The sequence below is a fragment of the Mchenga conophoros genome, linkage group LG5 (genome assembly GCF_057382185.1).
Source record: "Mchenga conophoros isolate Kocher_MC1m ecotype Shallow Benthic linkage group LG5, M_conophoros_male_GT1.1, whole genome shotgun sequence".
In the NCBI taxonomy this organism is placed as follows: Eukaryota; Metazoa; Chordata; class Actinopteri; order Cichliformes; family Cichlidae; genus Mchenga; species Mchenga conophoros.
Window position 1 is genome coordinate 21,431,475 of NC_140530.1, and position 23,431 is coordinate 21,454,905.

Genomic DNA, 23,431 nt, shown 5'->3' on the forward strand with positions numbered 1-23,431 from the left:
AGAAGGAGGGGGGAAATCCACACACACGCTTCCTCTTCCACACAGTCACCGCCACAGCTCCTCCGCACACACGCACTCCTCTTCAGCCGCACTCGCTCCAAAACTCCACACACGCTGCCACACCCGGGCAGGTCCCGTGATTTGGTCCAGAAGAGGGATATCTACACACAGAAGTTAACGTTAGTGCCACAGCAAAATACACACAGGGGATTCTTTTGAAAATGCCGAGCGCGCAAACTCAGGAGGTTCAACATTCCAGTGATGAGCTGCTCTGTGCCACTGCCTTAAATAGCAGCTGGGGAAATCAGCCAGATCAGCAGCAGGTGGACACAATCACACAGGTGCGTGGGCCAAGAGCGAGAGCCCGTAACGAGCTCCACCCAGGCAGAGAGGAGGAGGAGAGACAAAGAAAACAAAAACGAACAACAACAACAAAACCTGTAGCCAGCGTGGGCCAACCAGTGAGACACGGGGACCGTGACACTAACTTTCTGCTTCTTAATTCAGATAAAACTGAGGTTATTGTATTCTGCCCCGAAAATCTTAGAAATATGGTATCTAACCAGATTCCCACCCTGGATGGCATTACTTTGGCCTCCAGTAACACTGTGAGGAAAGTCACTTGATGTTACTTGATGGTGACTTGTGCTATGGGCTTGAAGTTGGCCTCTAGTGTTGTACACCACATCCCCATTGAGTTCCTGATGATTTATAGCTCTTAGGGTCCTGTTGATCTTGTATAGTTCTAGTCATTCCAGGATCCAGCTGTGGGGCATCGAGTCACAGGCCTTCTTGTAATCTTGTAATCATGTCGGGGCCTGGTGCTGTCCAACTCTTCATACTGGAGACCCTTTCTTGGATATCTGCCACTGTGATTGTTACTGGTCCCAGTTCAGGGAGGTTGCTGTGGTTGCTCTTAGATCCACTAGCCAACTAGACAGTGAGCATTGCTGTTATAGGTTGCATCCTTCTCCCATATTGCAGTATTTCAGTATTGCACAGTCTCCAGTGTTACGGCCCTAGCAGGGCCTCCTCCTGAAGGTGCCTGTGTGGGCGTGTCCTTCAATCGCTTCTGCCTGAGGTGCCACCTTTTCTCCTTTACACAGCTGACTCACATCAGTAATTAAAGGGATTTAAGCCCAGGTACAGGTGAGCTCTGGGCCAGAGTGCCATGTGAATGATTACAGCTAGTGAGCTGGGTGTTTGCAGCTAGTGAGCTGTGTTTTTCCAGTTTGCAGCTAGTGAGCTGTGTTTTTCCAGTTTGCAGCTAGTGAGCTGTATTTTTCCAGTTTGCAGCTAGTGAGCTGTGTTTTTCCAGTTTGCAGCTAGTGAGCTGTGTTTTTCCAGTTTGCAGCTAGTGAGCTGTGTTTTTCCAGTTTGCAGCTAGTGAGCTGCTCTCTCTTTTTGACTTATGTTTTTACTTTATTGACCAATGCTTGAGTTTTGTTTGTTTCCTTAAATGGTGATAGTGGCTTGTCAGTCTCTTTTAGTTGAGCTATTTTAATAAAACTCTTTAATTTAACCCTTTTGCCTCCTTGACTCCTTTTTCTGATCCGGACACACCGCCTAGACCACTCAGGGGAACATAACAAGTGGGGGCTCTTCCGGGATATTTGAAAAGGGAGCTTTTTTTTTTTTTTTTTTTTTTTTTTTTTTTTCTAAATGACATCAGAAACAGCAGTATGCGACATTACGTGATGGCAGAGCTTCAGTTCATCCTTTGTCTTTTTTTTTTTTTTTTTTTTTTTTTTAAATAAATAGGACAGGGGGAATGAATGAGAGAGAGAGGGGGAGAGAAAGAAAGAAAACCCAAGGGGAGAAGAGACGGTGAGAAGGGGGGGGAAGAGAGACAAAAAAAAAAACTCCTGGGTCACCTGTATGGAGAAAAAACAAACAAACAAACAAACAAACAAACAGAGGAGACAGCAAACAACAAAGAGCAACATAATAATAGAGAAAACAAAGCACCATCACAATAAACTAGCTAGTCATAGATATCAGTATTTACTAAGTAATAAACGATATTGTGCAGCACGCAAGATAGACAGCGCACAGTGTGCTTTGAGGCAGCAGCCAAGAAAGCTTTAGTCCGCGTCTGTGAATACCCATGTGTGCATACCTGTGTGGATCAGCATGCTTGCATTCCAAAGGTTTCTCCATGTAATGATCTGCTAGGGAGTGTGGGGGGGCCACAGCCCTGTCCTCCAGGGTGTGAAGCGGGTATGGAGGAGATCAAAACTCCAGACATCCAGAGGCCCCCAGAACACAAGAGACCATGGAAGACCAACAGAGGGGCAGCCGCGCCACTGTTCCAGTAAGAGCTGAGGAGAGTCCCAGATGAGGGCTCACTCAGCAGCCGCGGAGCAGAAGCCAGGGGGGGTTGCAGTGACGCGCCCGTGAGCTCCGCCGGCCCCCAGCTGCGCCTGAGTGACCGAGCCCTAGGCCGAGAGGCCGGGGGCACCCCACCTCCAAAGGGGCCCGAGCGAGCCCCAGGCCCCAGGCCCCGACAAGCGGCCGCCAAGGAGTGAGCCGGTGTGTACCCGGACGCCCACCCCCAGACACAAAGAACCACCAACACACACAAAAAAAAAAAAAAAAAAAAAAAGGGAGCTTCAAGTTGGATTTGGTTTTTGATTATCTTGCTTTGTCACCTTTTTGAGTACCACAACTTATTTTTGTGCCAGTTTGACACAATTAGCAACCACACAGGCTTGTGACAGAAGAAACACAGTTTAGGCCTAGATCTTAAAACCGTAACTGCATTTGCCTTGTTAGCTGGCCCACTCTTACTTAACACCGTAACACCAGCCTTGGTGTTGCTGTTCTCATATTGTTGCACTGCCACTGAGAGTACCCTTTGGCTGGTTCTGTCGAGAACAGCTGGTTTATTCTCCTGCCTTCTATGTCTCTGGTGTATGTCTTCAAGCAGATGGCCAAGGCTGTGAGTCTTTGCTTGGCAGTCTCCAAGGCCTCAGGTATGGACAGCTTGCTGTACTTCTTAGGCACCTTCTTCATTGCACCTTATGGCAGATCCGATAGTTGGCTAACCTCCGTCCATGCTACCTTGATCTTGACTTCTAATCTCCTTCACTATGGAGGGTACCTCTCCTTGTGGCTGTTCAACTTATAGCCAAGCATCTCACTGATCACTGCTGCCGTAGTGTAAGTCAGGTGGTTAGTCTTAGTAATGGTTGCGGTAGGTATTGTCCATAGCACTGCACTTGCACAATCTAGTAGATGTTCTAAGGGTACTTCACGTAGTGTTGGTAACCGACTATGGAGGATTCAGGTTTCCAGCTTTGCCATGATCCTATCTTTCTGGTCAGTTGCCCTCACACTGAACGATACCGTCTTGTTCCAGTAGAACACTTTTCACCAGGGTGCCCTAATTCCTGAACACCTGACATTGACCTTGTTAATCCAGGCAATGTCCAAACCAGTATGGCTTTATATTTATCTCTCTCATTCATATCTGTGGTAGACTTGGTTAGCATGGTGGTCTAGCCTAAGATCGATACTGGATACAAACAAACCCTCAGCCAACTGAGTGTTAATTTTGTAAAAAAAACAACAACAACAACAACCACATGTTAACGATCTATAATGAAAGCCAAAGCAGCACCAATGAGTTCAAAACAATCCCTGAACCCATTGGTGCCACAACTGTTCTGATATCAGTTCTCCAGTTTATCTTGCAGCAGATAGGTAAAATAGATCAAATAATATACTATGTTTTTAATGAGCATTATCTTTCAGGATTCTGAAAGATGTGTCCCATACAGCAGTGACAGCAGTAAAGACTAGCTGGGGATATTTTCAAATTCAATTGATCAATTAAAAAACAAATGATTTAATCATATTCCACTTGTAAGTCAACCATCATATTTATTTAATATATTGTGACACAGACTTCAGTTATCTGGACCGGAGAAAGAGAAAGTAAAGAAGGAGGCTTTGGAGCTGTCACTGAAGTACAGTTTTGTGACTCCTCTCACATCTATGGTGGTCACAAAGCCTCCAGGAGAGAACACAGATGTGCTTCATAAACCAAAGGAAGGTGAAACACCACAGAGATGGCAGCCCCGTGTAGGGAAGTCCTCTTCAAGACAATATTTGGCTCCTAGTAGTCGCCGTTCATCTGGTGAGTATCACAAACACAAAAAGACTGAAATAAATGAAATGTTTCATAATCTCTACTTTTAGCCCCCAGACTAATGTCATTGTCAAGTTAAGGGGGGAAAAAAAACATATGCATCAAACTACCATGCCCTGACTATCATCTTGTCTTTATATTTATTTAGCACATACCTTAAACATTTAAAGCTGTAAGCTAATGATAGTTATATAAGAGCAGATGCATGCTGGTGCAATAAGCTGTACGTTTTATGTCCAATGGATGTATGATCTGATTAGTCGACTAATCGAAAAAATAATTGGTGACTAGTTGATTATCAAAATAATCGTTTGTGGCAGCCCTAGTCCTCTCCAGGTTCCTCCCACAGTCCAAGGACATGCAGTTGGCAGGGTTGGATTAACTGATTATTTTAAACGTAAACTGTCCATAGGTGTGAATGTCAGTGTGAATGGTTGTGTGCCTCTCTGTTTCCCTTTCATAAAACAGCCACCCTTCCACTGGGGCCATTTCTGATCAGGCTTAGAACCTTAAAACCTCTAAGGATACTTCTAAATTGAAGACCTTTCAGAATGTTTTTATTTATTTTTTTCAGTTTATTAATGGGATAATGTACCTGTAATACTATCGGAGACTATGGTAAATTTTTACAACTACCTGCAAAAGGCTAATGGGGTAGGTTCTCAGCCATCCAGGTCATGGTAGTCTAAGGAGCTTGGAATCTAAGTTAATGGACTTCTTTAAGTTTCTTGAAGATGTTTCACCTTTCATCTGAGAAACGTATTGAGTTCTAGAACCAAATGAGAATTTTCACCAAGCATGACATCCCAGTCCACTTCAGACCCAGCCACACCTCTACATCACAGAATCCAAACAGCCATACTATAAACACATGACATAGAAGAGCCATCTTGACGGGACAAGACTTGGCTGTACAACTGGATCTAAAGGTCAAAGGTCACTCTGTCAAGGATGGCAATGTTCACATTTTGGAAACCGAAGACAGATAATCTGAAAGAGGAGTAAAAGAAGCTATTTATGTCTACTGTAAATGACCATCTTTGAACAGAGGGGGTTGCTTACAACACCAACTGTCTGCCACCTACAAACCAGCTTTGAGATCCCTTCCCAGCTCACGCCCCACTTACATCTAGCATCAGGTGAAGCAAGGTCCCACAGTGGTTTAACCCAAAAACCTCTTGTGATAATGACCCATGCCTTTTTCACACTTTGGCTCATGTGATGAGTCACATGATTAATAGTCCTCTTAAGGGACCTCCACTAGGGTATAAATGCAACCAGGAGATGACGGACTAGAGCAGCGCAGATACTGAAGGACCCGTCCCATCCTGGCAACAAACTGTTCCAACTTCTGCAATCCGGTAGAAGTCCGATTGTCTATTCTTATTTAAGTCACGTAATGTACAGAATTCACCTGAAAAAGGATTCTCTGGTCGAGGTACAGTGCTTAACAAATGTAATAGACCATCACCTGATGCAAGGTTCATGTAATTGCTACCATAAAATTAACAGTATTGGTAACTACCAAAACAAATCTGTTTATTGGAATAATTAATACACCAGTATGTGCAAGCTGTTTAATTAAAATCATATTGTCAATGCTAAAATATAATCATTAATATTATCCCTGAATTTTCAAATGTACTCTTACAAAAACATACAAAAGTATATAATAAAAACAGATATTTCCTTCTTATATGTTACTGTTTCTTTTTAGTCATGCAACAGCACACCCCCAGAGGAGAGAGAGGAAAGATTGGACATTCTGGAGCAGGTGAAGTGCTTAACAAATTTATTAGATCACCCAATGCAAGGTTTATGCATCTGCTGCTTTAGATTAACAGTATTGGTAACTACCAATTTTGTATTTTTTTTTTTTGGGGGGGTGGAATAATTAATCCAACAGTATATACAAGCTATTTAATCAAAATCATATTGTTAATGCCATCCATCCATCCATTTTCATCCGCTTTGTCCGGGGCCGGGTCGCGGGGGCAGCAGCCTAAGCATATTGTTAATGCTAAAATATAATCATTAATATTATCCCTGAATTTTCAAATGTACTCTTAGAAAAAAATACAAAAGTATATAATAAAAACAGATATTTCCTTCTTATATGTTACTGTTTCTTTTTAGTCATGCAACAGCACACCCCCAGAGGAGAGAGTGGACATCCTGGAGCAGGTGAAGTGCTTAACAAATTTATTAGATCACCCAATGCAAGGTTTATGCATCTGCTGCTTTAGATTAACAGTATTGGTAACTACCAATTTTGTATTTTTTTTTTTTGGGGGGGGGGGTGGAATAATTAATCCAACAGTATATACAAGCTATTTAATCAAAATCATATTGTTAATGCCATCCATCCATCCATTTTCATCCGCTTTGTCCGGGGCCGGGTCGCGGGGGCAGCAGCCTAAGCATATTGTTAATGCTAAAATATAATCATTAATATTATCCCTGAATTTTCAAATGTACTCTTACAAAAACATACAAAAGTATATAATAAAAACAGATATTTCCTTCTTATATGTTACTGTTTATTTTTAGATTAACAGTATTGGTAATTACCCAAAAAACCTGTGTGCACAGTTTTAATGCGTAATTTTACTGGGTTTCCTAACATCTGTTCTTCTAGTGAAGCATTCAAAGCTTTTATATGAATTCATATGTACTATCAGGTTTTGCATTTGTGGGGTAATAGAATAGAATACAATGCTTTTTATTGTCACTGTACACATGCACAATGAGATACAGAGCATCTCCTTCTCAGTGCAGACATGTAGGAAAAGAAACGGGGAGGGGGGCACCGTTTTGCAGCACTATATACATATGAACAGTATTAAATTAATTAAATATTACACAGTAGTGATGGTAAAGAGTGTAGTCTGGGTGTAGAGGGTAGTCCTTGGATTGGGAGGTGGTATTGTATTGTCAGTGCAGCGTGGTTATGGCTTTTTGGAAGAAACTATTTACGCTGCATCTGTAGTGTTTCCCTGAGTGAAGCAGGTTGAACAGGTCAAAACCAGTGTAGGAGCTGTCTTTGATAATGTTTGTCAACAACATTTCTAACAAGTTGAAGTGCAAAAATTAGAATTTATGTACAAACTATGTTTACAGACTGACACTGAGTTGTGAGACTCAATATATACGTGTCTTTATTTATTTATTTAAAGCAGTGGTTAGTATCAGGATGTGTTTATAAACTCAATATGCAACATAAAGACTTAAAATATTAGTGTATGTGATTAAATGTATTTACAGTTGTTCTCCCTGATGTCCAACCTGCTGTTGTTCATCTTTCACGTGATACTACTACTCTGGAATCCACTGATGGTATTGTATTGCCTTGATGTCATTCAGGTTGATAAAAAAAAATAATAGTAATTGTTTTGGTTTGGTTTCTTTTTGTCATGGTCCCTGTGCCCTGCTGGTCAATCCTCTATTGGGCAATATGTTTGTGGTTTGTTTTCTCTCTCACTCTCTCTCTCTCGCCACGGCGATGCTCACTGCGGGCTCCCGCTGCTGGCCCACACACCTGCTCATCACCACACCGGCCGCTGATCCCAGCTGATTACTGCACTACTTAGATGGCGAGTCTGCACTAGTCTTCGCTGGATCGTTGAACTATCAGCGTCAGTCAAACTTGTGTATCTGCCAACCTGTATCTTGAAAGCCCTTTGTTATTATCCCGCTAACCCGACCTTTTGTGTTTAGATCGTTTTTGAACCGGATTCTGAGAGGAGTGACTGAGGAGGAGTTTTTGTACAGAAAGTGTGGAGCACCTTTTCCCCTAACCCTGTTTCCCACGGACCCTGGCGACCCGGACCCTTTTCCCCCTGCACATTGTACATAGCCACTTGGTGATTGTGTTCACTGTGAATAAACGCACTGTTCTTCGCTTAAAGGGAAACCCTGGCCTGCGCCTGAGTCTCTTTCGGAACCCTTAACAGAACGATCCAGCCATTATGGACTCAGCAGGACAGGACCCCGCAGGACAGGACCCCGTGGGCCGGGCTCTGGCCGCCCAGGAAGCCGCGCTGGTCCGCCATGAACAAATGCTCGGGCAGCTACGGCAGGATGTCGCCGCATTGACCCTGGCAGTGGCGCAGTTAATACCGCTGGAGGGAAATGCGCAACCAGGGAATCCCCAGCCGCCCAGCCCGGCTCCCCAGGCGGCACCGCCCGCCGTAGCGTCAGGTAGCTCACCGCGGGTCGGTACGCCGTCTGACGGACCTTTACCCACACCGGAACCATTCTCGGGTGAGTCTGACAAATGCGCCGGATTTTTGGCTCAGGTGTCTCTGACGTTTCGCGAGCTGCAGCGTTTTCATGGCAACGATGGGGCGAAGATAACTTATTTAGTTCAACTTCTGAGGGGCCGTGCACTAAAGTGGGCCCAGGTTGTGTTAAACTCTGATCCTGTCATCACCTACGCTGACTTTCTCTCCAAGTTTAAGAATGTGTTTAACCCAGGCACCGGGGCAGAGGCCGCTGCTCTCCGTCTCCTCAACTTCAAACAAGGTAGGAGAAGCATGTCTGATTACGCTATCGACTTCTGGATTCTGGCAGAAGAGGCAGGGTGGAATCAGGAGGCGCTACGGAGCACGTTGCTGAACAATGTCAGAGAAGAATTAAGGGACGAGCTAATCATGCGTGATCTCCCTGCCTCCTTTAATGAGCTAATGTCCCTGTGCATTAAGGTGGATGAGCGGTTACGGGCTCGCCGGTCGCAGCGGAACTACAACTTCCATGAGGCTGCGGGAGTCTCTGGCACCGGCGCCATGGCGGATGCCGGCCCCTCCCGGACTCACGAGAGCGGGGACGGAGAGGAACCCATGCAGCTGGGCGGCTCCCATCTCACCGCGGCGGAGCGTCAGCGCCGGATTACCGCCGGTGAGTGCCTCTATTGTGGTCACAGGGGACATGTTGTGGCTACCTGCCCTTCGCGGGCAAAAGGGCGCGCCCGCCAGTGATGGTAGGAGTACTGGTGGGCGAGCTGAGCCAGGAAGAAGCTCCTCCCCGTTTAACACTACCGGCCACGCTTTCCATTCACTCTAAGAGCCGCTCCCTATCGGTGTTAATCGACTCTGGGGCGGAACAAAACTTTATTGACTGTCAGTTAGCCCGGCAACTTGGGTAACTATTGGAGCCCCTGCCTCATGCATTACGTGTTACGGCATTGTCAGGTCAACGCCTTCCAGACATCACTCTGGTGACGGAGCCTGTCGAGCTCACCCTCTCTGGTAATCATTCTGAAGAAATCTGTTTTTTGGTGTTTAAAGCAACTCGCACTCCACTAGTTCTCGGCCATCCTTGGCTACAACAGCACAACCCTCACATAGATTGGCTAAAGGGGCGTGTCACTGGGTGGGGGGAGGACTGCCACATGACCTGCCTTAAAGCAGCCTCGCCTCCAAGCGTTGAAACGCCCTCTTCTGGGGTATTGGAATCAGCTGATTTAACTAATGTGCCCTCTGTTTATCACGACCTAGCTGAGGTGTTTCAAAAGGCCCGCGCCCAGTCACTCCCTCCGCATAGACCCTATGACTGTGCTATCGAACTGCTCCCGGGAGCTCCTTTACCCACCAGTCGGCTATATAGCATCTCACTTCCAGAACGAGACGCTATGGACAAGTACATCACGGAATCCCTGGCTGCCGGCCTCATTCGGGCCTCCACCTCTCCAGTCGCGGCAGGCTTCTTCTTTGTCGAAAAGAAGGATAAAACCCTCCGGCCATGCATTGACTATCGCGGATTAAACAACATCACAGTAAAGAATAAATACCCTCTGCCGCTCCTCAGTTCTGCCTTCGAGCTCCTCCAGGGGGTTACTGTTTTCACCAAACTGGATTTGCGAAACGCATACCATCTGGTTCGCATCCGTAAGGGCGATGAGTGGAAGACCGCCTTCAACACCCACCTCGGCCACTTCGAGTACCTTGTCATGCCCTTTGGTCTCACTAACGCCCCTGCGGTGTTCCAAGCCCTGGTGAACGACGTGCTCAGAGACTTCATTAACCGTTTTGTTTTTGTCTATCTAGATGACATCCTGATCTTTTCCAGAAACCAATCCGAGCACGAGACCCATGTCAGACAGGTCCTGCAACGACTCCTCGAAAACCGATTGTTCGTCAAAGGAGAGAAGTGTGAGTTCCACGTCTCCACCGTTGCATTCCTGGGGTACATAATCGACCAAGGAAACCTCCGCCCGGACCCTGTGAAGGTAAAAGCTGTTGTTGAGTGGCCAGAACCTCCTAATAGGCACCAACTGCAACGTTTCCTTGGATTTGCCAACTTTTACCGGCGGTTCATTCGGGACTTCAGCCGAGTTGCCTTGCCGCTGACCCAGCTAACCTCTCCCAAGCTTCCTTTTCAGTTGAACAAAGAAGCTCAGGCAGCTTTCCAAGAACTGAAGAAACGATTCGCCTCAGCCCCCATCCTGATCCAACCCGACCTCACGCAGCCATTTGTGGTCGAGGTCGACGCGTCCGACTCAGGGGTTGGAGCGGTTCTGTCGCAACGGAAGGACGGTAAGCTCCACCCTTGTGCCTTCTTCTCCCGCCGTCTGTCCCCTGCAGAGAGAAACTATGACGTCGGGGATCGGGAACTGCTGGCGATAAAACTAGCCCTGGAGGAGTGGCGGCACTGGTTGGAGGGCACGGCTCAGCCTTTCCTCGTCTGGACAGACCACAAGAACCTGGCATACCTACAATCAGCTAAGAGGCTCAACGCTCGACAGGCCAGGTGGGCCCTGTTTTTCACCCGTTTCCACTTTTCCATCTCTTACAGACCCGGTTCCCGGAATGTCAAACCCGATGCCCTGTCCCGTCAGTTCTCAGTCTCGGAGGACACCACTGAGCCCGCTCCCGTTCTCCCCGCCACCTGTGTCGTGGGCGCCATCTCCTGGGGGATCGAAGCAGCCATTCGGGAGGCTCAGGTGTTGGAACCGGATCCGGGAGGCGGGCCAGCCCAACGGCTCTACGTCCCTCAATCAGTACGTTCTCAAGTGCTTCAATGGGCCCACACTGCCCGCTTTACGTGCCACCCAGGGGTCCACCGCACTATCAACTTCCTCCAGCGCTACTTCTGGTGGCCCTCTCTGACTAAAGATGCTCGGGAGTACGTCTCCGCCTGCGCGACCTGTGCCCGGAATAAACCATCTCATCAGCCGCCCGCTGGACAGCTCAATCCCCTGCCGACTCCGTCCAGGCCGTGGTCCCATATAGCTTTGGACTTTGTAACCGGACTGCCGCAATCAGCAGGCAACACTGTCATACTCACCATCGTGGACCGTTTTTCTAAAGCTGCCCACTTCATAGCTCTACCCAAGCTTCCCACGGCCATGGAGACCGCACGACTGCTTACCCGTCATGTGTTTCGTTTGCATGGGATCCCGGAAGACATTGTGTCTGACAGAGGCCCCCAGTTCACGTCTGGCGTCTGGAAGGAATTCTGCTCCTCATTAGGAGCAAAGGTCAGTCTGACCTCCGGTTACCATCCCCAAAGCAACGGTCAGTGTGAGCGAGCTAACCAGGAGCTCGAGGCAATGTTGCGGTGCACAGCGTCCTCCAACCAGTCCATCTGGAGTGATGAACTACCCTGGATTGAGTACGCCCACAACAGTCTGACTTCCTCCGCCACTGGTCTGTCTCCCTTCGAAGTCTCACTGGGTTTCCAGCCGCCTCTCTTCCCCTCTGTCGAGGGTGAGCATTCTGTGCCATCTGTCCAGGCCCATCTACGGAGGTGCCGACGAGCTTGGCGGGCCGCACGGACGACGTTGCTGCGCACGAAGGACCGAACCAAACAGACCGCAGATCGCCGCCGCACACCAGCTCCAGCATACAGCGTGGGACAAAAGGTATGGCTGTCCACGCGCTTTGTTCCTCTCAGGACTGAGTCCAGGAAGCTCAACCCAAACTTCATTGGTCCTTTTGAGGTTTCGGCGCTGATCAACCCCGTCTCTCTGAAACTCCGGCTGCCCCGCAACATGAGGATTCACAATGTGTTCCACGTCTCCCAAATCAAACCTGTACAGAATAGCCCCCTGTGCCCTCCGTCCAGGCCCCCTCCGCCCGCCCGGCTTGTGGACGGCTTGCCCGCCTATTCCATCACGCGGATTATGGACTCTCGCCGCCGCGGGCGTGGCTTCCAGTACCTTGTGGACTGGGAGGGCTATGGCATTGAGGAGCGATCCTGGGTTCCGCGGGCCGCTGTCCTGGACAAGCGTATGCTGCGGGCCTTCCATCTGTCTCATCCTGGTAAGCCTGGTGGGTCGCCGGGGGGCTCCCGTTGAGGGGGGGGTACTGTCATGGTCCCTGTGCCCTGCTGGTCAATCCTCTATTGGGCAATATGTTTGTGGTTTGTTTTCTCTCTCACTCTCTCTCTCTCGCCACGGCGATGCTCACTGCGGGCTCCCGCTGCTGGCCCACACACCTGCTCATCACCACACCGGCCGCTGATCCCAGCTGATTACTGCACTACTTAGATGGCGAGTCTGCACTAGTCTTCGCTGGATCGTTGAACTATCAGCGTCAGTCAAACTTGTGTATCTGCCAACCTGTATCTTGAAAGCCCTTTGTTATTATCCCGCTAACCCGACCTTTTGTGTTTAGATCGTTTTTGAACCGGATTCTGAGAGGAGTGACTGAGGAGGAGTTTTTGTACAGAAAGTGTGGAGCACCTTTTCCCCTAACCCTGTTTCCCACGGACCCTGGCGACCCGGACCCTTTTCCCCCTGCACATTGTACATAGCCACTTGGTGATTGTGTTCACTGTGAATAAACGCACTGTTCTTCGCTTAAAGGGAAACCCTGGCCTGCGCCTGAGTCTCTTTCGGAACCCTTAACACTTTTGTTTGTTTGCTTTTTTTGTATTGCAAGTTCCAAACAACCCATGATGTACTCAGATATGCAGCAAATTACATACTTTTTTTCTGGAAGGAAACTCCAAACATGGGCTGTTTTTCAAATCTCTTCATTAACCATAAAACAAAAAGAAAAGCAAACAAAATTGTAAGAATAATATGTTATATAAATCAGGCTCTGCATAGTATGTATGAACAAATGTGTATTTTTTGGATTCCTGGCTCAGGGGTTATAAAGCACATTTTGGGTAGAAAACCTGGGGTGAATATTTAATTTCACTAAAAATGTTCTAACACTGTGTACCTCTGTATCTCTAGTTCCTGTACTCCACAGGTTTTTGCTAAAAGCTGAGAATCAGACTGTTCCACTATGCTTTGATGTCAGTGGACCTGTCCGCCTTAAACTTCTTCACTATCCCAGCAGGGGTCAGTAGTGTTAGCTTTTTCCATCCTAATATTTCTTTTCAGTGTAATAAAAACTGTTACTCTTCTTTCTCATTGTTATTTTCATATGAAAACTCCAGTTTGTGGTATAAGATGAGCATTTCTCTTTTCTTCTAGAACTGTCTGTAAATGGTGAGCTTGATTCAGTTACAAATGGAGGCTTCAGCAGAATTTTCATACACGTCAAAGACAGCCAACATGTTGAGATCGACACCAACTGGGTCACTGTACGAGATGGACAGACAGTGACATATTACACTGGACAGGATCGCATTACAGCTGGAAGGTGATGTTGTATTATCATGGTCGAGACTCGTGCTCTCAGCTTTAAGCACAGATGTGTGACCTTATTCACCTGTGTTACCAAGATTTACATGAGAAGACTGTCTCTCTCAGCACCTATATATGTTAGCTGACATCTCTGAGGCTGAAACCCCTAAAAAGTTTGTTTTTTATTTTGTGTTGATTATTGAGCAGATGAGATGTGATTTCAGTAAGGACAGATCATTTGAAAGCACTGGTAATTCATTGAAGTAAAGAGTATGAATTATAAGCTATTTGGTGATTAGACATAGTGTAACAGATCAGAGTCAATGTTAGGAGGGTACATGCGAATGGTGGATGAGGTAAAGCAATTGGAAGAGGTGGGTCACATGAAGGAGCAAAATGATAAGAGGCTGTGAGATTTAAAACACACAGAACAGAGATTAGCTGGCTCAGAAAAGGAAAGCGAAAGCAGGAACATGATTGTTTCTCACATGAGTGGATTTGAGTAAAGCCCAAATGCACGAGAATACAGGCAGACGAGTGCATACAGATTTTTACTTTTTATGCTGAGGTAGGCTGCAGTCCATAGATTTACATTTACTTATAGACTTATGTTTACTTATTAGAAACCAAGCCAGCACTGTGTCAGATTGAGGACCTGTCCAGGGTGTACCCCAACTTTCAAGGATAGGCTCCAGCTCCTAGTTCCTAGGAAGAAAGTGGAAGAAAATGCATGGATGGGTGGAAATAATTATTTGTTCAAGCCATGGACTGAAGAATGAAAATGGCAGGGGCAGACATTAAGTAGAGTTTGTCATGAATTGACTGTCATAAATTCATTTTTACAAAATATGCTAACATTAAAGGCTCTGTACTTTATGCACTACACTGCTGTTTAATCAGAGCAGGCTAAATTCATCCAAGTAGCATGATCTGTGCAGGTGCCTTGAACTGTTACGTTTTTTTTTAAAAAAGTTGAGTAACTCCATGTTTTTCCAGTGTGACAGTGATTGTGCGCAACAACGAAATAGAGGTTGCCACTGGAGACATGCGAATGGTCATCATAGTTCATGAGAAGAATGGCCAAAAATTATTTTGGCCAGTTTTAAGACGGCGTCCCTCGGACAACAATGCTGAAGGACTTTTAGGTGAGTGAAAAGCTGTGTGTGTTTGTGATCTGTAGGTTGCGAACGAAACGGCTCTTAGAGCCGCCTCTTTGAAGTGAACAACGCAAGTTTCTTTTCTTTTTTTTCTTTCTCTCACCCTCTCTCGCATTTTTTTCCCGCTTCACTCTGCACGCGAGCCCTGTGCTTGCACTGGGGAGAGGGGGGAGAGACGGTAGTTACACTGCAGTAGCACAGGAACAGAGTGGGAGGGAAAGAGAGCCAGGGACAACAACGTCACATTAGAAAGGTAGAGTAATCATCCACAACTATTTTCAGTTGCGGATGATAAAGGATTCAGAAAGTTTATTCATGCAGACCTATATGACAAAGAATGTGCATCTTCTTTTTGTTTTCATATTTTTTTCATGTGTATATTTAATTGTGTTGTGATTTGCAGTGTTTTGTGTTGTTTCACTTTAAATTTGTTTAAAAGGAAAAAGCTGAAAATTTAAATAGTTAAAAGTTGAAATGTAAATAGTTGTTTTTTGTATTATATGATTTATTTATTACATTTTGTGTGGAGTGAATAAATAAAAGTATATTTACAGTGGCCCCTAGAGACGAAACACGTACAAACTCCAAAACACGTAAAAACTCCAAAACACGTACAAACACAACAGAAGTGCTCCAGGATGCTAGGCGCAGTGTTGAGCTTTTGTTACCTAGTGGCTACACAAGCCAGGAAGTACCAACGACCGGATTTGGTGTGTGGTAGTAACAGGTAAATGAACCTTTTTGTTTAAATTATTTGAATATATATGGGTGCTTGTGTATAAATACACAAACAATACACATATGCTTTCAATTGTGTAATTTAAGTGATCTAGGTGCAGCTTTATGGTTTCATGGACAAAAGAATTTCTGTGGCTGCAATATGACGAGCTAAATAACCAGGGCTGCACATAAGTGGTCCGCAGGTGCGCATTCGCTGTCAAAATAAAAAACACGCACAAGGGTTAGGGTTAAATTTAAAAACTGTACTTTTGAGTTAAAATATATATTTATAATTTTAATAAATGACAAATTAAAAAGGCATGAACATTTTTTTTGTATTGAAAAAATATCTAACCGTGACACCAAAGTATCGAACCGAACCGTGAATTTTGTGTATCGTTGCACCCCTAATAAACATATATAAACAAAACCCCGTTTTTTTGTTTTTTTTTACATTATTAATTCCTTTTGTGCATAGTTTTATATTGCTGTTAATAATTAATTAAAGCAACAAAACAACCTAAAGAGCCGGCTCTTTTTAGTGAGCCAAACCGAAAGAGCCCGTTCTCTAAAAAGAGCTGGAAATCCCATCACTAGTGTTTTTGCACGCGTGTGTGTCCTTGCTGCATTGGTTTTCAATCTTAGCTCTTGTCTCACTCTCTCTTTTCAGCTGTAGAGGCTGCAGTTTATGAGGAGGTACAGCAAGCTCCTGTCAGAAAACTAAAGATCAAAAATCAGGAGGCAGACGTTACTGGGTATATTTTCTTTTCTTTTTTGTATTTATGTTTTTGTTTTGCTTTAGAATCCAGCCATTTCTACAAAGATTAATGATCTCTTTATTCTTTCTTTTGTAGGGAGATGGTTGTTGACTACAGCTTTGCTTCTCCTGTCACAATGAACTGTTGGCTCATGTCTGCTGACTCTGCCCTGCAGAGACCACTGTTCCAGTTTGTCATTACACAGCTTTAACTGGCAAATATGTTGATTTATTTGAAAAATCTTTAATTTAAAAGGAAAACAAGGCAAAAACATATATTGTGGAAACTTTCTTTCCATCTGTTTCCAACATGTAGAAATATAACTGTGAATGTGGATCTAGTGTCAGACAGCATTACCAATTAAAAATAACATACATAAATCAGGATTTATGATTACCACCATCTGCCATTAACATAGCGTCCAAAATGACACAAATGCAGTTGAGATGACAATAACAGGCATACTTCTACACCTTTATTTTTTAAATACGTTGAAAAATGTAAATTTTTGTAAATTTTAACTACAGTAATCATATTGTTATAGCTAAATGTTAATCAGCTTTGCTGGCTGATCTGGAAGAGAGTTGGATTGTAGAAGGTTTGCTTATAAATAACAATTTCAAATATTTCTGAATCCTGGTTAAGTACCAGAACATTGAGAGAGGAAACTTTTTAAAACATCTCTTCTGTTTTGTCTTTAGCCTCAAACTGCAAATGACATGTAATGAGGCTGACTTGATTCAAGGATCTCTGACAAATATAATGCTGTTATTTTTCTTGCATAATTTCATGACTTCCTCAGAACAGTTTATGGAATGGATATCAAGCGAATGAATAAAGAATCCAAACTATTCCCTAACCTTGTTTGCGAGCTCTTCTGTACAACAGCTGTAAGCCCCTCCTGCTGGGGAGGTTGATGTACAAGAAATTCAAAACATGCCTCCCATGAACCACTAGGAGGAAGTAGGTCAAATGCAATGGTTATGCTGCTGTGCAAAAGTCTTGAGCCACCCTTGTTTCTTTGAAGTTTTCATTTGGACATTGGCTCCCTTTTCGCTCATTTACGTCCAGTATTACTTGAGTATTTGCAAGGAAATGCTACATATTATATATATATAGCATTTCTTTGCATTATGTTTTTCTATAGCCACTTAACACTGACCTATTCCTGCATAAGGAGGCACCTAGCTCAAACAATGAAACAGTTTAGAACCCATTCGTAAATTGTAATACCTTTCTTTCTAGTAGCATGTGGCACAAACACATAACTTCAGCCAATTTCTTTAGTTGAATCTATAAAAGGTGCCAATGATAACAATGTGACAGGTGGGAAAAAGTATTTTTCCACCAACCAAAGAGCTATTAGCTGAAAATGCATATGAGTGCAGTGTGTCCTTAAAAGCACTGGGGGAAACACAACAAATAGTGGACAAAGATGAAATGGCAGGCCTAAAACGACTATCTACAGCAGATGAACACTATCGGAAAGTCATGTCCTGAAGAGCTGCATCTGGCCCTGTTCACTAAAGCCTCATCAGAAACGGTCTCAGTGGAAGGGTGGCTGTCAAGAAGCCATTTGTGCGACATGGAAAGAGAAAGAAAAGGTTCAGTCATGCCAAATTACATAAGAAGTGGACTGAAAATCAGTGAGAAAATGATATGGTATGAAGTGATGAGTCCAAATGTTGGTTCAAAATCTCAATATGAAAAAAAGAGGTCAGAAAAGCAGAACACGGACCTGGGAATAATGTCACAATCAAGTAAACGGCATTCTGGTTAGCCTTGTCAGAGAAGTCGGGATTCCAATTAGTGATGGTAAATTTGATTCTTTTTTACTGAATCAAGTTTTAATGAGTCACTCACCAAAGTGAATCGGGTTTTTTGAGTCATTAGATTCACTGAGTCAGTTGACCAGAGAGTGCAAGAAATATACATTTTCACTCAAACTTAATTTGTTTCTCTTTTCATGTATATCCTACTGCTAAGATGAGTGATTCTAAAAGAAAACAACTATTTTATAGAGCAAAAAAGGGCAAAAACATTTCTAAAATTAAGCAATTTCATATCAAAATTGCTTAATAAACATTTATTTTGTTTATTTTTATTTTATTAGTATTTTCCTTAAATGTGTCAAATATATATTTTCTCATCTAAATGTCCACTGAGCTGTGAGCCAGGGGGCGGTAATGCACCTTAACATTGGTTGCCAACTGTAACCCCCCTCAGTCTCTATGTCCGGTGCTGTATGAGTAAAACTCTCTGGATCCGAGATGGGTAGAGCTCAGGCGTGGTTTATTCCCCTTTTTGCGGGTCTCTGCAATAACATAGGACATGAATAACCATGGGTTTCCAGTAACAGGATTCCGCCAAACACAGCAAAAGCTTCATTGCTACAAACGGATAACCTAATGATCGTATAGTGGAACTCTCAGTTTTCTTAAAATAAATGAAAAAATAAATATTGATTGAAAAATAAAATGGCCACAAAACTTATGATGGAAAATAAAATAAAAATATTACTGCATTGTGGTTTAGGTAAAAAAAAAAAGAGAAATTAATTCACTTAAATGCACATTCATGTGAATATAAATAAACTTCCAGACCAAAGCCAAAATTTCCTTTCATGTACAATAGTAAATGGAACAATGCTGCCATCTACTGGGCAAAACTTAATAAGCAGTATTCCTTAAACAGAATTAGCCTGCAGCTCAACCAAATACATGTTTCAAAATACACATACCTGCAATAACATGGGGCATGAATAACCATGGGTTTCCAGCAACAGGATTCCGCCCAAACTATCAAGAGAAGTTTCAAATTATTAGACACGACAGTCTCCTCTAGCTGTTAGCTGCTAGCTCAGCGTGTCCACTTTTCCTACCGTCTAACCCATTAATTGCAAAACAAGATCATAAAACCGAAATCTACTCAGATGCTACTGTATGGGCAGTTCTTGCTGTTAATGCACTGTCATGTTAACCTCAATGAGGATTTTCAAATATGTTTGTGGCAGAGAAAAGGACACTAAAGAAACTGATGGACATTATGAACAATGCTGGGCATCCTCTGCACACGGCCATTAACAACCAGAAGAGTCTGTTCAGTGACAGTTTGCTTCTCCCCAAGACAAGAACTAACAGACTTAAAAACTCCTTTGTCCCACACGCCATCAGACTGTTTAACTCCTCTCTGGAGGGGAGAGGGAGGGGAAACAGGAGGACAAAGGAGGGGGGAACAACTAAGCTGTAGTGCCTCTTCACCTCACTGTACAATACCTTGTGCAATACTTTTTGTAAATAGTCAATGGTGCAATAGACCTCAATACTTGAAATGTGCAATTCACTTGTATTTTTATTTTTATTCCTATTTATTCTATTTATCCTCTTCGTATATTTTATTTATATTTGTCTCTGTATTTATATATGTGTGTGTGTGTGTATATATATATATATATATATATATATATATATATATATATATATATATATATATATAATATTCTGTAACTCTGTAACTTCTGTCAGTGCTGTGATTTTTGGAAATCGAATTTCCCAGAGGAACCCACCCGAGGGATTAATAAAGTTCTATCTTATCTTATCTTAAACTCATGTTCAGTCAGGGCGGACTGAGGAAGAATTTACCACAGCAAAAGCTTCATTGCTACTAACGGATAAGCTTAGGGAAAACCCGTTTACCAGTAGCAGACTTCCGCTGCGGATTTTCAAAATAAAAGTTTCAAAATAAACCCATGGTTGAGATCCCAAGTTTAACAGGAATTTAACAACAACAAAACCATATTCATTCTTTTACATCGTTACACAACCAAGAAGAAGAAGAAGCTGTGAGCCAGGAGGGAGGGGGTGAGTGAGTGAGTGATTCGTTTGCTCTATGATCCAGCACAAGAGGGAGGGGGTGAGCGAGTCCTGAGTGATTCGCTTGCTCTATGATTCAGCACAGGAGGGAGGGAGTAAGTAGCTCAAATGTGCTGTAGCATGTTAGCAGAGCGATGCTGCTGTGAACCGAGGAGCTATTGTCTTGATGTAAGCTTCTACTCTGGGTTTTTTCTTCCAGTTCAGAGCAGAAATTCTTTTGTTAAGATACTGGATGTTGTGTTTTGCTCCACAATTTTAATTTTAAGCTAGATATATTGCTGCTAACAGCAACAGGGATGAGTCAGTGAGTCAGTTGGGCTTGTGAATCATGATTCATGAGTCAGTAAAGTGATTCTCGAGTATTGAACGATTCGTTCATGATTCACGCACCACTAATTCCAATTAGAGATGGCACGATACCACTTTTTTTATGTCCGATACCGATATCATAAATTTGGATATCTGCCAATACCGATATGAATCCGATATAGTGTGTTTTTTAATCAATAAAACTTTTTTTTATATCTTGCTGCATTTTGTATAAGTTCATACTCAAATTTAAATAAACAACAACACTAAAGTTATTCTGTTACACCTGTATGCACCCAAAATATTTCATAGTTCAGCAATACTGATCAATCTAATAAAGTTAAACCTACTCCATCCTCCCTATTCTGGTATTTGAAAGAGTACTTAGCAGAAATATTAAGCAACCTAACTAATAGGGTTGCAAACTCCCAGCAAAAGAAAATAGGGAACCACCCCCCACCCTCCACCTCATGATGCTTAATCGATGTACTCAACTTTAATTTGATGCAGGGTGAAAAAAAATGCACAGAAATAAATTATTTTTCAAGAATAATTAAATAGATTCAACATCTTTCTTCAACAGAATTGCAGACTGCACAGCTGTTATCTTCCCAAAGGAAAAAGTAGTATAGCTTACTAGGGTATATTAGACTTAACAGTTACAATAATGGACTTCTATACATTTTACATCAGATTAAAACTTTGGGTGTAAGATTCGGATAATTATTAAATAATTAAAAGCTAGACATTTTAAATGAGAATAAGAAAGAAAAGTATGTCTTTGTGCCCCCTTTTCCTGTTAATGCCCTATCGGCCCCCCTGGCTAAACTTTGCTAGATCCGCCCCTGCACAGTTACCAGCTGTCAGCTAAGTAGAAAAAGATCCTGGTGTAGAAACTAATATTAAATAAATTCTAACAACAGCTTATCAAGGGTAAACGTGCTGCTGTTGTTCAGCCGCTGGTTTCCTCTTTCTGGTGCAAAGTGGGCCAAAAACAAAGAAGAGAGACGGACTCGACAGAAAAGCCGATCAGCTGATCATTGATCAGTTTCACGATTGAAGTAGCAGCAGGAGAGGGAGAGAGAGAGAGGCAGTCACTCCATATATCGGTTGTTAAGCTTAACATGGGAATGCTTTACAAACATTCAGAGATGAACTTACACACTTGCTTTACTTCTCTCTGGGATAACTTCCTCGGAGATGAAATGCCGGTTTGGTAGCGAGGCTACAAATACACACAGCCGCTCTATCACGTGAGCACACTGCTCCGACGTGCTACGGTTATGAGGAGAGTTACGCCATGTCGCAAGTTTTCTGAGGTGCTTTTTTGATATTTAATGGATCGGATTATATTTTTTATTTCTCGCCGATATCTGATCCAGTAATTTAGGTCAGTATCGGACCGATACCGATACGTAATATCGGTACAGTCCATCTCTAATTCCAATATGGCAATGCCCTTGAAAACGGTTGTTTTGCTAGCCCTCTACAAAAATAAATTACTACTAAATACACATGCAGCCATAGCTGGACTCGGTGGGCCGATGGTGTGTATAGTTTATTTTCGTTATGCTGACTTTTTTTCTTTTTTTTGGCCTGTCCCATTTGGTTCTTTAGCCGTCAGAATTGTTGTCTGAAGACCAACAAGGACACCCAATGGATTGATTTTGCCAAATGGATCATCATGGCATTGCCGTATTGGTCCATTTAATCGACCTTTGTTTTTATTATTTATTTTATTTTATTTTCAGTTGTTATAGATGGGACAGACATGAGTGAGGGATAGGAAAGGGAGAAAGAAAGAGGAAGGAAAAGAAAAACAGAAGGGCAGAGGGACAGTGAGAAAGGGAAAAAAAATCTCCTGGATCACCTGTTGAGAGAAAAAGAATAGAAAACAAGCAAAAATAACCAAACGTTATGCTGACTTTTTACAGTCAGTTACAATAACTCGTACTGCGTACTAGCTAGCATGACGGAGTTTATATACTGCTGGCAGGTGCTATGATGTTACTGATAGTGAACTTTATTTTATTCTTAAGGTTAGTTATTAGAGTTGCCAACCGTCCTGTAAAAAACGGAATCATCTTGTATTCAGAGAGAATATTACGCTTTTCGTATTGAAGTGAAAAGGAACGTGATTTGTCCCATACTTCAGCTACAATGAAAAAAAGACACAAAGCTGGACTTCTGTGTCTTTACACTGCAGCTGTCTCTTCTTCTCTCATTCTCTCCCCCTCCTTCTCCTGTTGCTACCTTAATCATGAAACTGATCAATGATCAGCTGATCGGCTTTTCTGTCCTAAGTCCTGTCTCTCTTAATGTTTATCGCCCACTTTGCACCAGAAAGAAGAACCCAGTGGAGTTCGCGTTAAACAACAGCAGCACGTTTAAGCTTGATCAGCTGTTGTTAGAATTTGGTTAATATTACTTTCTACTATCAGCTGATGTTTGCTGGAGCCACAGCCATTAAAGCTGCTGGTCATGATATTGTTTGTATATCTGGTGAGAGGGAAACATGAAGATGAAACCAGGAGATGCCCTTACTGCATCATGAGAGCTGAACAGGTGATGGAGAAAAAGGTTTACCTTTTAGGTGACATGAATGAGTTGAAGGGAAGTTATGAACTGTTTCTGAGAGACAAATAACACCAGGATCCTTTTTTTATGTAGCTGACAGCTGGTCACTGTGCAGGGGCGGGTCTAGCAAAGTTTTGCCAGGGGACCAGGCAGGGCATTAACAGGGAAAGGGGGGCACAAAGAAATACTTTTCTTTCTTATTCTCATTTAAAATGTCTAGCTTTTAAAGAAAAGTTTAAGCAGTCTTTTTGATCTTTGCACTGATTGGTGCTATTTACTAAGGTTTTTTACTCCAACAAGACTAG

At 43.3% G+C, this 23,431-nt stretch overlaps 1 protein-coding gene across 2 annotated transcripts in view; it reads left to right on the forward strand.

The window, feature by feature from the left end:
* The window catches only part of LOC146574483 (inter-alpha-trypsin inhibitor heavy chain H3-like), a 30,807-nt gene extending 13,580 nt beyond the window's left edge, over positions 1-17,227 (forward strand). The window contains exons 13-21 of one of the 2 annotated variants that reach the window (XM_085274166.1): positions 3,909-4,141; positions 5,871-5,927; positions 6,290-6,337; positions 7,418-7,489; positions 13,338-13,445; positions 13,581-13,749; positions 14,730-14,878; positions 16,281-16,365; positions 16,465-17,227. In XM_085274166.1, coding sequence (XP_085130292.1) covers positions 3,909-4,141; positions 5,871-5,927; positions 6,290-6,337; positions 7,418-7,489; positions 13,338-13,445; positions 13,581-13,749; positions 14,730-14,878; positions 16,281-16,365; positions 16,465-16,579 — 1,036 coding nt within the window. In that variant the 3' untranslated portion in view covers positions 16,580-17,227. The remainder of the gene's footprint in view (positions 1-3,908; positions 4,142-5,870; positions 5,928-6,289; positions 6,338-7,417; positions 7,490-13,337; positions 13,446-13,580; positions 13,750-14,729; positions 14,879-16,280; positions 16,366-16,464) is intronic. The other variant, XM_085274167.1, reaches the window with a different exon arrangement.
* The last annotated feature ends 6,204 nt before the right edge of the window (positions 17,228-23,431 follow it).